The sequence below is a fragment of the Bombyx mori genome, chromosome 25 (genome assembly GCF_030269925.1).
Source record: "Bombyx mori chromosome 25, ASM3026992v2".
NCBI lineage: Eukaryota > Metazoa > Arthropoda > Insecta > Lepidoptera > Bombycidae > Bombyx > Bombyx mori.
In genome coordinates this window covers 811,620-826,403 of record NC_085131.1, presented here as the reverse complement: position 1 = coordinate 826,403, position 14,784 = coordinate 811,620, and the positions used below count along the sequence as shown (strand labels likewise).

Below are 14,784 nucleotides of genomic sequence, written 5' to 3'. Positions count from 1 at the left end.
TTGGGTCATATACTTTGCCTCTAAAAACAACAAAAAGAACGGCAAGTACTGATTTACAAATGAATATCGTTTTAAACTTACGTTAATATTATATTTTTGTTAACCTAGATATTATACTAGGTACTATAATTATCTCAGAGATAAGATAGCTAGGTTACCACTCGTTTCAAAGATATATTTTAGATGTATGATGTCACTGATATCGCTTGGGAATATACGCTATATGAAGTACGCATGCAAACGAACAAGTCCAACATTGACAATGTTTTTAACAGTGGCTTTTTTTAACACCCCAACCTAATCGTTGGTAGCCTTAGGGGCTGTACAACTGCCATTATCTGTGTGCTTAGTGCGAGTTTTTTAACGTTCTCGATAGAGTAAAAGTTAACTCAAATTTGTATGCAGTTGGAACAGCGCCCCTAGCGGCAAACGCAGGTAAACATTCCAATTTCATACAAATTTAAGTTAACTTTTACGCTATCGAGAACGTTTAAAACTCGCACTGAGCACACTGCATACGTCAATTGTACACACTTAATTCACATTGCATTAAAAACTTTGGAGATCTATATATACTTATTTACATAAATAAGATAATGATTAAATTACTAACGAATGCTGGTTGAGGTTGTTGTCAATTGAAGTAAAGTTCGTATTGAAATTGTAAAACGCGATTGCTAACCCCGATTATCAGACACGGGGTCAAACTCAATCATATTGAATAAATACTGCTCCTGACCTATGACACCAAAATACAATGTTGATTCGCAGCAGAAATAGGCACAACGTAGGCGTACGCTTCACCAACAGTAAATGACGGTAAATGATAGCAATTAGCAGTACGCTGGTACAATACTGTGAGAGCTTTGCTGTCCTGTAACGTGTATGCGACCTAATATCGATTCTCATAACATTAATCTTTGCTGACCACTCTACGAAACACTCTATGACTGCCCCGCCATATTGTCTACGACTATACATGTCAGACGCAAGTAAAAACTGTAAACAGTAAATTGGGATTAACATAATAAAAATGTAAGCTCGATCGTAACGTTTGTCATTTACAAAATAACCCAAACATTACAGTCCATTCTTCGAGAAATACTTAAGTCGCTTACGAACCCCACGGAAAGAGATTAGATGGTACTATTATGTTTGTGAGATATGAAACTAATTTTTAAACGAATACGACATATTATGTCGTTCTCAAATATAGCTATCTCGCTCTTTACTAGACTTCTCTCTTGTTTCCCTAATAATGTTCGAATAAGTGCGTGTTCATATTAAATAATGCTTATCAATTATTTAAATATTTTAATTAAAACTTGAAAATGTTCATATTATATTCCGTATTTAAAATCATAATCGTTTGAAAAAATCGTTTAATGTTCCACAGAGGTGCCAAAACATTGTCCCTTAGAAATAAGGTGACACTCTACAAAACTTGCATACGCCCCGTCATGCGAGTGTAGTGTTCGCTCACGCGGCCCGCACTAACTTGAAACCCCTTCAAATCATTCAATCCCGTTTTTGTAGGATAGCCGTCAGAGCCCCGTGGTTCGTTAGGAACATCGACCTCCACGACGATCGGGACCTTAGAGTACTTCAGTAAGTATCTACGGTCGGCATCAGTGTGCCATTTCGAGAAAGCGGCACGACACGAGAACCTTCTTATCGTGGCCGCCGATAACTACATTCCCGGTCCTGTGGACCGAATGGTAAACAGCCGACGTCGCCCAAAGCACGTCATTTCGGATCTTCCCAATCCATTAACGGTGCTTCTAGGTACCCCAAACACCGGTCATCGTTCTCGTCGAACCCGTCGCTTGCGATGAAGGGCTCGGCGAGTAAATTAGCCCACAGCCACAGCCCACTGAGTTTCTCGCCGGATCTTGTTAGTGGGTCGATTTCCGATCCGGTAGTAGATTCTGCGAAGCACGGCTCTTGCTAGGGTTCGTATTAGCAACAACATCAGGTTTGAGCCCCATGAGCTCACCTACTTGCCCGGCTAGGCTGATATGGTCTCTCAAGACCTTAGGTAAGTTAGGTAGGCTAGGGTTAGGTAAGGGAAAAAAGTACCAAAACAACAGACAGCGCATAGGCTAAGCCCCTTGAGCTCGTCTACACGGCCTCAAGCTCAAGTGTCCGGTCGATTACGTAGCATTAGTCGTCCAATTCTATTCAAAATATACTCTATCACCAGTAAAAAATAAAATGACATAGTAACATGTTAAATGTTTTATCTTATCATCCCATACAGTTCGTATCTTATCCCATTGAGTGTAGCGGATATCATAAAAGCTTGAAGATCGTTTGTATGATTATCTTTCGACCAGGATCTTGAATAGATTTTTTACATTACTCTTTTTTAAATTAACTTTTCCAAAAAAAAAAAAACAGTGAAGTACATACTTATTTCGGGCACTTTTATGGTCCAAGTGTCAATGAGGTAGATCTCGGAAATTGTTCCTGAAAATACATCTGCGTTATTGGTACAGCTCTACGCTGAAATCCATAGACAATAGGTGTTCAGACTACTTTATAACTATATTACAACTTGTATTAGACTCGGCTATTCGTTATATTCCTAAGCAACGGTGCATTGATGGGATTCTGGCACAAGCGTGGTACACTTCGTTATCAAAAATAATGTACTTAAATGATAATAAAATTGTTCTCAGCAACGTACAGATAAGTCAAAAAGCACGTATAACAAGATGGCCCATTTAATCTTTTTGTTAGACTTATCAATTTAATCGTTTTAATTTATGCGAGGCTGATTGTTACTTAGCGTGTATAATGATTAATAATGACGGCATTAGGACCTCTTGTAAGTCCGCACGGCTATATACCACCACCCTGCCTATTTCTGCCGTGAAGCAGTAATGCGTTTCGGTTTGAAGGGCGGGGCAGCTGTTGTAACTATACTGAGACCTTAGAACTAATATCTCAAGGTGGGTGGCGGCATTTACGTTGTAGATGTCTATGGGCTCCGATAACCACTTAACACCAGGTAGGCTGCAAGCTTGTACACCCATCTACGCAATAAATAAAAAATATATATTGGATACAGCAGTCAGTACAGCAGTTTTCAACTAAAGCAAACATACGCAGAACACGTACTCGAAGAGAGTATGAAAACTTGACAAGTAAGCTACAAGCCATCAAACCTACTCTTTGTAATTTCGTTCAGACAGTCTATCAAAGGAAGCATGTTAATGAACCTTTGAAAGTGCTCTCCTATGAACTGCTATTCAAACAGGATGTCACCCATTTAGTGGATTTAAGGCACGTCGTACACTAGCAGTAGGACAGATCGTTTGGAACATCTGTGTCTGCGGAGGCACTTCGCTTCTCTATGTACCGTATGTTCTATGGGGAGTGCTCCGAGGAATTATTTGAGATGATTCCATTATCTCGGTTTTACTATCGCACTCCACCGGAGTAGAGTACTACCTGGAGCCACTGCGTTCATCCACAGTGCGTTTCCAGAGATCTTTTTTGCCACGTACCATCCGGCTTTGGAATGAGCTCCCCTCCACGGTGTTTCCCGAGCGCTACGACTTGTCTTTCTTCAAACGAGGCTTGTGGAGAGTACTCAAAAGTAGGCAGCGGCTTGGCTCTGCCCCTGGCATTGCTGAAGTCCATGGGCGACGGTAACCACTCACCATCAGGTGGGCCGTATGCTCGTATGCCTACAAGGGCAATAAAAAAAAAAAAAAAAAAATACCTGGGGACGTTGCTAACACCAGCCCTAGCAAGAGCAGTGCTTCGCAGAATCTACCACCGGGTCGGAATCGCGACCCACTAAGAAGATCCGGGGAGAAACTCAGTGATTCGATCACTATAACATACTTATAAATACGTAAGCGAAATATAAAATGCGTATCCACAAACAAGGTCGTTTTATTTTATTGATGAAGTAAGCAATGAAGCAATGAGGCCTAATTTCACTATCAGTAGCTTGTTTACTGCTCATTATACCGAACAATGCATACACTATATTCACATGGCTTAAACAAGCGTGTGAAAGCATACCATTTTATTTGTTCGATAAAGGCAGCATTCCATTTGAAACCAATTTTGAGTGCACGTGATATGTTCGATTCGAACCCAGCGACCTCGTGGCAGCCTAGGGCTACGGAAACCAGCACGAGGTGCGCGTCGAACATGTGCCGCGATTCGCGGCGCCGTGTGTACTATTTTAACAAAATATCATGCAATCACTCACCGGAACCGATGCCTTCGTCTTCTCACGCCGTATCACTTAGGGAGAAGGGTATGGGGCAGGAATGGATAAGGATTAGCGATGATACACAACTTTAGCGTAGACCGTCAATATACAGGTACCGTCCCGTTCGAGAAGCAAGAAAAAGTGCCAGATGTCAAGTCGCGACGGCACCGTCAAATCGCGACCCGTGTTGCCGTGGTAAGAATTCAAAAACTAACGGATTGGTTTCGAACAGTCACCCGCCCGGACAGGTCCCCTACCTGTCCCTAATCAACTGGCAGCCGGGACAACGTTGTGACCGCTCGTTTGAGAACCGAGTCCCCGACCAGAACCTCTGCAGACCGTGGGGTCCCATCCTTACCGGGAAACAGATTAACAATGCGCCCCCTACGCCAACGCAGTGGCGGCAGGTTAGCATCCTTAACCAACACAAGGTCACCGACGTGAGGGGGACTGGTTCTATCCGTCCACTTAAAGCGCTGCTGGAGCAGATGTAAATACTCAAGGGACCAACGTTTCCAAAAATCTTGGGACATCTGCTGCAACATCTGGTATCGCCTCAACCGTCCAGGCTTGATATCCGAGAGGGGATACTCCGGCAACGCATTGAGTGGCTGTCCTATCAAGAAATGGCCTGGAGTTAACGACTCCAAGTCATTCGGGTCTGAACTGAGCGGGCACAACGGCCGCGAATTAAGTACCGCTTCAATTTTACAAAATACCGTAGTTAACTCCTCAAAGGTGAGCGAGGTTTGCCCTATCACGCGCATCAAGTGAGTCTTAGCCGATTTTACTACTGCCTCGAAAATTCCACCCCAGTGGGGGCATCCTGGAGGACTGAAGGTCCACCGAATACCGCGACGAGAGAGGGCCGTTTCAATATCCACCTGGTTATTGTTCAAGAAATTTACTACATCCCGCAAGTAACGGTCCGCACCTACAAAATTCGTTCCGTTATCGGAGCGTATCAATTCGGGTAAACCTCGACGGGACACAAATCTATCCAAGCTCGCAATAAAGGCTTCAGTTGTAAGGTCGGCAACAACTTCAAGATGTACAGCTTTGGTTGAAAGACAGACAAAGACGCACAGATAAGCCTTAATTAACCTAACATTCCGCAAACGTGAAGCCTTGATCATGAAGGGCCCAGCGAAGTCCGTACCAACTCCAGAAAACGGCCTCATCTTCTTCACTCTGTCTGAAGGCAGATCTCCCATCTGAGGCTGCATCGTAGACGCCTTAAGCCGATAACAGGGTAAACACCGGAAAAGGACGCTCCGAACCGTACGACGCCCTGACAGAATCCAAAATTCCCTCTGGAGGGATGCCAGCAGCGCATTGCAACCGGAATGCGAATTTGCGATGTGGCGATCCATCACCAACAGGTCAACTAACTGGCTCTTCTTGGGAAGTAAAAGAGGATGGCGCGCCGAATAAGGTAAATTGGAGTTACTTAATCTACCTCCCACTCGAATCAACCCCTGGCCGTCTACAAAGGGGCTTAGACGAGCGATAGCTCCACGAAGCTTAGGGCGCTCAGTCCTTAGCGCCTTCAATTCTGAATGAAAGCTGGTGGCTTGCACAACTTCAATTAATTTCAGCAGTGCCTTCTTCCGCTCGATGGGACACACAACAGGTGTCATATTGCGTTGAGACACCGACAAACGACAATTCCGAATAAACCTCAAAATCCAGGCGGTAACCTTAACCAGCTTGTCCAAGGAGCTATAACGGTTGATGAGCAGATCCAAATCCAACCCCTGAATCACTCCTCGATCCTGGAACTGCGCCGGTGCAGCCACGAGACCTGGAGGAACTCCTATGCGAGAGGGTGGCCACTGAGAAGCCTTCATTGTGAGCCACTGGGGACCCCACCATAACTGATGATCAACTATTTCCGATGCTAAGCATCCCCGAGAAGCGCAGTCCGCCGGATTGAGCTCACCAGGCACGTGTCTCCATGTTAGAGGGACCTCAGATCCTTGAATCTGGGAGACACGGTTGGCCACGAAAACTTCAAGTGTATGAACCGAAGCCTTCAACCAGCACAACACTATCTGGCTGTCTGTCCAAGCATACACAGTGTTTTCTAAATCAATAACCGACCGTAAACTAGTAGCTGTATGGTTTAACAACCTAGTCAGTAGAGCGGCACCAGACAACTCGAGCTTCGGAATGGTCATGCGTGTCCGAAGCGGAGCGACCTTACTCTTAGCTAACACCAACCGTATATCAACCCTTCCAGTTGAAGAAACCGTTCGCAAGTATACCGCAGCTGCGAATCCGCGTTCCGAGGCATCCGAAAACCCGTGGAGAGACGCCTTGTATTTGCCCGCAGGAACCAGCTTCCGAGGTATTGACACGTGGTTAATATCAGGAAGAGACGAGAAAAAGTTCAACCAATCCTTCAATAGGTCACCAGCAATCCCCTCGTCCCATGACAGGTTAGCAGACCACAGTCGCTGCATGAAGCACTTTAAGAGAAAAGTGACAGGAGCGATCCAACCGTTTGGATCGAAGGTTCGAGCAATTGTGGAAAGCACCGTTCGCTTAGACCATACCTTTGGATTTTCCAACTCCACCCGATAGGTAAATTCATCTTGAATCGGACGATATTGAATCCCTAGGACCGACAGCATGTTAGGGTTATCGACATTCTCGAAAAGATGGGGATCCTGTTGATACTCCGTTGGCAAACCAGTCAACAACTCAGGACAGTTAGACAGCCATTTTCTCAACTCGTACCCGCCCCTGCTCAAAAGGCGGATCAGTTCATCCTTGCGTGATAAGGCCTCTTCGACACTGTCGGCGCCCGTACATACGTCATCGACATATAGGTCCCGTTCCAAAATGTCCGCAGCACGAGGGTAGTGCAACCGTTCCCTCACTGCCAGCTCCCGCAAAGAACGAACCGCCAAATATGGACTCGACCGCAACCCGTAAGTGTTCGTGTTCAGTTCATAAATTTTTATGGGCTCATCTGAGCTTTCACGCCAGAGAATGAGTTGATACCGCCTATCCTCCGGATGAATCACCGTTTGCCTGAACATCATTCGGATGTCTGCCACGAAAACGATCTGGTGCCTGCGGAAGCTCGTCAGTATGTCTGAAATGTCCCGGTTCAGCTTTGGACCCGAATGGAGACACTGATTTAACGAGACGCCGGAGGAGGTCGTAACCGAACCGTCAAACACGACCCTAATTTTACCGTTAGGAGTTTTCAAAACCGCATGATGAGGCAGGAAACAGTGCTCCGTAGCACTCCAATCTACCTTGGAAACCGACATGTGACCTAAGGATTCATACTCCCGCATAAACTCTACATATTTCTGACGGAACACCGCGTCGCGCCTCATGCGTCTCTCCATTGACAAAAGTCTAGTCTCTGCTGCCTTCCTCGAACTGCCTAGCAGTGGGCGATTCGCCCGAAAAGGAAGTCTTAACAAGAACCGGCCCGAATAGAGACGACCCGTATTATTCTGGTAAAACAGCTCACATTCCTCCTCATCCGGGTTAACTCGATAAGCTGTAGGAGGTTCTTCTAGTTCCCAAAACCGTTGGACTACTTCCGAAAGCGTAGACCCGACCAGAAAATTGTCCGATTTCCTCGCAGCGACCGGCCGGAACGCAGGACCCAACAATACATGCCCTAATTTTGTGTCCATTGCAACCAAACCCTCCGCATGAAGAACGCGCTTCCCAGTCAGGAGCAGCTTCCCTAGTACATCCGCCCCAAGTAGTACGTCTACTGGCCCCGGTGTGTCAAACTTGGGGTCCGCTAGCCGTAAGTCTGAAGTCAATGACCGTATGTAACTATTTACCTTCACCGGAGGGTGACGACCTATCACCTCAGGCATCACCAAAGCTGAGACTCTAAACTGTAAGCGAGGGTTAGGATTCGATGAGAAAATAAATGAAGTGTGACCGATCACGTCCGAAATTCTAACATTGCCCACTCCACGAATAGAATGAGAAGACTTGTAAATAGGATTGCCCAACCGTACTGCAAGGTTGCTCGACATAATACTGCCCTGTGCGCCGGAATCCAACAGAGCTCGAGCAAACACAGTGTTGCCATCCGAATCCAACACCCGAACAGAAGCGGTAGGAAGTAAAACAGCTTCTGGGGCTGGGGCAACACTGCAGTGAGCGGCAATTTCCTAGCGGGGGCCCGGGTCCCCGCTATCCCGGTCGGCGCGCGACGGAAGGTCGTAGCGTGCCAGCGGATCCCACGCTCCCACATAAGGCCCTCGTTTCCCGTCCCGCCTCATATACCTCCGCGTACGATGGCCAAACGGGCCAAACACTGGAGGGAGTCGCTCCAGCGTCGGCCGCTCCCTCAGCGGAGGGGAAAACCGTACTTCTGAGGGAGGGGGAGACGAGTGAGCAGGGCTACTCGATCCAGCAGGCGAACACGGCCCCGCACGGGGGGACAACGTGGCCACCCCGGCGTAGCTAGTGGGCATCCGCTGGCACCCGCCCGCAGTACCTAACCCGGCGCCTCCCTGCGAAGCCTCTTCCCGAGGGTCCACGCCGCCGAATTGGCGAGGGCTACGACCGGTGCGCTCACCGGTCGGCGAGGCTGGATGACTGCGTCCGGATGACCTCGGAGTGGCGGCAGACTCCAGACACAGGAGGGCATGGTGCCGACCGTCGCAATTAGGGCACAATTGTGGCTGTGGACAGACGCTCGCCGTGTGCGGCCCAAAACAAAAAAAGCACCATCGCCGCTGGGCAACGATGTTGCGTCTACCCCTGATGCGCGTCGACCGGAACCTCGGACAGGCGGCTACGTCGTGCCCGCTCTCATGACAGAAGGCACACCGTGGGCCTCCCACCGCTGCCATGAGCGCAGTCAGTCGTTGAGACGGCCCCCTCTTATCCCCTCCCCCTCCCCTCTGAGCAACCGAAACGGCGTGGCCGGAAGCCGGCACACGCGACCCAGAGGAGGAGGGCGGTGGCATAATCTCGTGTCTGCGACCTTCGGCTTCTAAAAACGCAAGCAGACTGGCCAGGGTAGGCAGTTCGTCCCTACCTGCGTTGTCCTGCTGCTCGAATCGAGTGAGCACCTCAACCGGCAGCCTACCTGCAACAATATAAAAGAGCAGATATGACCATTGGTCTACTGGTAGACCCAAATTGCCCAAGGCCTTAGTGGCCACCGTAACTGGATTCAGTACCTCGGCTCTGATATCGGAAGCCCGAGAAAGTTTGGGTATCGCAAACAGCCTGGCCAGCTGAGCGTCCACCAACCGTCGTTGATTTTGATATCGGTCGAACAGGATCTGGCGTGCGACCGCATAATTGTCGTTGGTGATAGGCAAGTGTGCCACCAATTCACCAGGTTCACCTCGCAGAGCACCCCGAAGCTGAGCCATCTTATAAGAGGCAGTCAAGTCCGACCGACCATGGACCAGGCTGTCAAACAAATTTATAAAGCCGACCCACTCGTTCAGATCACCGTGGAAGATCGGCAGGTCAATGGAGGGGAGGCGTGATATGACGCCTGACGAAGTTCCCGAACCTCCATTACCACCGGAAGACGACTGCTTCTTAATATCGGCCACCCGTTGCAGAATGGCATCAGCGTACTCCTGACACTGGTCCACGTCAAGACCGATGGCATGGATCACCTCCTTCTCCACTTCGGACCCCAAAGCAACGAGGTCAGACAACCGATCGTACACTACCTCCAACCGTTCGTGCACCTGAGACGCCCTATCGAGCAATGCTGCATCCCTATCCGTTCTGTCAACCAAAGCATGAGCTGATGCGAACCATCGGAGCTCACTAGTCACCTTCCCGCGAATGTAGGACACCGACATGTTACTTGCAGTTTACAACCAGAACAAAAAAAAATCAAAAAAAATTTCAAAAAAAATTCAAAAAAATGTCAAAAAAATAAAAAAAAATAAAAAAAAAATTCAAAATCAAAATTTAAAAAAAATCAAAGGAATTATTTAAAGGAGTGTACGAGTGAGCCCACCAAAATATTCCTACTCCTAAGTATTTAGGTAACCTAGACCTCACCACTGTACCAAGGACACCCCAACAAATAAGAACAAACTTAAAATTAAAAGTTATAAGATAGAAAATTGCTGATACCAGGTTTTGAGTTGCAACTAAACTCAAGCGCACCTGGCCTCTAGACTATAACTAGAAGCTAGTCACCAAGCAGGACCCAATCAACAATTTACTATCACAAAGTATTCACACTGTTCAACGGGTAAGTCAAATAACAAAATTAAAATTAAAAATTAATTATATGATAGCAAATTGCTGATAAAAATTTGTGAATTAATTTTCAAACACTGATGGCCTCAGGACTATACCAAAGCCAGTCACCAAGCAGGGCCCACAGTCAGCAATCCACTACCACAAATTCAAACAAGTAATTTAAATTTAGAACAAATTAAAACAAATAACAAAAAATATATATAATAGCAAATTGCTGGTATAAGTTTTGAAATGACACTCATACACCGTTGGCCTCTGGACTATAACTAAGCTAGTCTCCAAACAGGGCCCAACCAGCAATCTACTACTACAAGTTCAACAAGTACTCCAGTTATATTCAATTACAAATGTGTTGCAGCTCAATTATACTAAAATATAAGTAGGAAGTGAGCTACAATCATACACAAATTAATAATAAATTATAAACCCAAACTGTAATAACATTCAGATTGTTACACACAACTATGCTTAAATAGATGTGGTAATCTACTGCTATGATGAGCAGAATTAACATAAATCTGTAGTAATAGTATGAAAATAGCTGACCACTGTAGCAGCTGTGTGCTAGGTCATAAACTCAGCCAGCACAGCTGTCCAACTCACGTACAATTAGTCAGCTATGCGCAGTGGAAGCTAATAAATCAGTCTTACTATTACTAACTATTACTACTCACTAATTTTCTTAACCAGGTGGATAGAAACACACTAAACGACCTGACCTAGGTCAGCAGAATGATAGTTTAAACAGAACCGAACCCTATGCCTACACTACTTCTGCTGACTAGTAACAAAATTAAGTGAGGTTAGACGTAAAAATTTTTACTTCGTGGTAATTTATATAGATTTCACAAATCTAACCACGCTCTGCTACCAGAAATTGTTCGATTCGAACCCAGCGACCTCGTGGCAGCCTAGGGCTACGGAAACCAGCACGAGGTGCGCGTCGAACATGTGCCGCGATTCGCGGCGCCGTGTGTACTATTTTAACAAAATATCATGCAATCACTCACCGGAACCGATGCCTTCGTCTTCTCACGCCGTATCACTTAGGGAGAAGGGTATGGGGCAGGAATGGATAAGGATTAGCGATGATACACAACTTTAGCGTAGACCGTCAATATACAGGTACCGTCCCGTTCGAGAAGCAAGAAAAAGTGCCAGATGTCAAGTCGCGACGGCACCGTCAAATCGCGACCCGTGTTGCCGTGGTAAGAATTCAAAAACTAACGGATTGGTTTCGAACATGATACTTGATGAGGTCTTAGATAAACAATTGATATTATAGCTAAAGGGGTTCTAAGTTGGTATTTTACGTGTGGTGACCATTCCTTACAAATATTGAAAATGCCAAGGACACACCTAAAACCGCAAGACTCTTTTCAAACCTCGTTTGGAGCAAGAAACGTCACGACGCTCTAAAAATGAATTCTCGAAAAATATGAAAAAATACAGTATTTATAAGTAGATACAATGAACTTTGCTCAGGTAGGATTTAGTGTAATGACTAAAGAACAATAAGAGATAATTTCGAACAAATTCCCAAAGCGTTTCCCCATGGAACATACGGTAAATAGAAAACTAAAATACAGAATGACCAAATCAGCCCGTAGATAGAAAGGGGGAACTAACTATCCGTGGAACAAGACTGCCAATGAGCTGAACGGTTCTTTTCTGTATTGAGTCAAATAGAAGTAAGCGTAGGGTATTTTTCGAGGTAATCATCATCATCATCATAAAAATCATCACTTTTAATCTTTAAGTGTATATTAGTAGCTACTCAACATCGGCAAAGTGGAAGGAAAGAGGGCTAGGAGGCGTAGTCCCATGCGCTAGTCCAATCAAATTAAGACGAAATTGGATTCCAGCATCAATGTCGCTATCCACTGCGCAGAGGAAAGGAAAGAATGGTGGAACATAGACCTAGGAAAAGTTCTCCGTAAAGGTCACGACCCTTAACACTGAGGAACACGATGTAAGGGAGGAAGGGGGAGTGTTTATTTATAGTGTATAATAATAATAAGCGTGATTTTCCCACACTCGGGCCCGCGGATCAGAGAACAAATAGGAACAATATTCATCGTAAAGGTCAATCTTCGATTAGTATTTCAGAAACCTTGACCAGGGCTGCCGTGCCATAGTAGTTATATCATCTTTGTAACTTGCCTAACACCTGATAACAACCCTTACCTAATCTATATCCTTCAAGCCCCCTTAGTGATATACTCATGGATACGGTCATTATATTGTCATTCATATCATTCAACATCACAGTCACATTATTCAATTCATTCATAGCCAACAAAAGCTCTAGGACAACACTCAGACGTGTGAAGTGGTTAAATAAACATAATATGTTCTCTTTGCTCGTAATTCAGTGGGCGTATAAATTCGTTATGAAAAGATTTATTGATACTAACTGCCGATTGATCTAAATTAAGAATCTCGGTGTATTTTCTGGATTATAATGGCCACAAATAACCTTTTGGTATTTATACAGATGACAGAGATCGGGAAATTAGTCGAAATAAATATAAACTTCGATTTTAACACCAAATAGGTTCTGAACCACAGTTTCGACGTTAACTCACTTCAAAGAGTTTTGTTTATTGTCATTATAGTAAAATGACCATACAGTTCATCTGATCGTGAACGGTCACCGTCACTAAATACACGTGTTAATGTCGGGGTGAAACCAAACCACTTCCCAAAAGTATAAAATTAAAATCGATTACCTCTAGTACATAAAGAATTTTAAATGAGTCATTTTTGATGTTATTGAATCTAAATCGGAATACCACCATGTTATCTAGTGCCACTGTAGCCCTCCCTCACTCACGGCCTGAGATCTCGCAGGACCTCCTAACACTTCATCAAGAAATAACAGATTATTTTCGATTATTATAAGGGAAATACATCTGATTTTAATATGGCAGCTCTTTTACTGCTCTACAGTCAGATTATAGTCGCCGTGGCCCCGTTTTTCTTATATCCAGAGCGTAAAATATGTTAAACACGAGCCTGTTTATGCCAATTATGGAGATTCCATATCATGAATTAACTTTTTTTTTTTGTAAGTCGCAATAGGCATTTTTGTAGGTCACAATTCTCCTGGTGTTTGAATTTCTCACGGTTTGGTACCTACATCCTACTGCCTGTTTTTAAGTCGAAGTAATAACGCCTTCCGGAATGGTTGGATATTCATTATTTCTACGGACTCCGGAGATCAACTGAAGATACCGCGTGGGCCGTAAGCATGAGTCCGTCTCATGAGTCTCAGCTAATGACAAAAAAAACTCATAATAATATGTATAATAGAACGCCAAGATCAAGAAAACTCTGTCTTATAAATTTGAGTAAGTTATAATCAATCAATTAAATATTATATCTAATAAATAGTAATGTGCCCAAATTAGGTCACGTTCGCGGTAGAATATCGCACAGATATTTTCTTATAATTAGATTATTATAAAATAGGAGTTGTAAATACATATTTTAGACACACGAGCCGGTCAGCTGTGCATAGATAGATATTGATCTGGCAATGCGGCAGAATAAAATAGTTAGCATTTCAACGTAGATACGAAGTTCTGAAAGCATATTTTCGTATGGCAGCCAGTGTCACAGCATTTCAGTGTCAAGTCGCACTGGAAGCTTTGTATGGCTTATTACAAGAATGAATTTTCGCATTAATTCTAATGAAATAACTAAAAACAAAGCATGAAAATCATGTTAGTCTCTTGGGATTTTTATATGTAGCTGAAATGAAATGGAAAAAATGAAAACAGCTGATTTTTATTTTTCGAAATGACTCTTAATTAGTCATATGGTACGCCACATATTACACGCGTTTTAGTTTTTCAGTTTTATTACTTCATCTGGTCATATTTTTAATTTTTTTTAATATAATTATAAAAACTTAATTACTTTTCTATTAAAATTTCATCTTTGATTCGTCACATTTATGGGACCATTGATCTAACAATTAATAATATTTTGTCAACAAACTGACAAACGACAAACAAATTAACAAACCACGCTGTGTTACTCGCAAACTGAGTACCTACTCACCGACTCGCTTATTCAATAGTGGCGTTGTCCTGCCCGGCTCTTCATCTTCCACATCAACATCGAACGAGAATGGAAAATTCTTCGTTGAACCAACGAATCCTGCGGCCATGGCGATTACATGAGTTTTTTAGCAGTGTCTAACGCGAGACACGTGCTCACGACGCGCTTTGTCTACAATAACTGCAAGGACGCGGACTGGAGAGTTGCTACGAAATAAATTCCGTGATAATAAATGAATGCGGCGCGGA

General features: G+C 44.5%; 1 protein-coding gene across 4 annotated transcripts in view; it reads right to left on the bottom strand.

Moving 5' to 3' along the window:
- Nucleotides 1–14,784, bottom strand: part of LOC101746046 (AMP deaminase 2) — a 61,362-nt gene extending 46,578 nt beyond the window's left edge. For 2 of the 4 annotated variants that reach the window (XM_062676015.1, XM_062676016.1), the window contains exon 1: nt 9,267–11,624. In XM_062676015.1, the coding sequence (XP_062531999.1) occupies nt 9,267–10,056 (790 nt within the window). In that variant the 5' untranslated portion in view covers nt 10,057–11,624. Of the gene's footprint in view, nt 1–9,266; nt 11,625–14,536 lie in introns of those variants that run through there. The other 2 variants (XM_012689989.4, XM_012690000.4) reach the window with 2 other exon arrangements.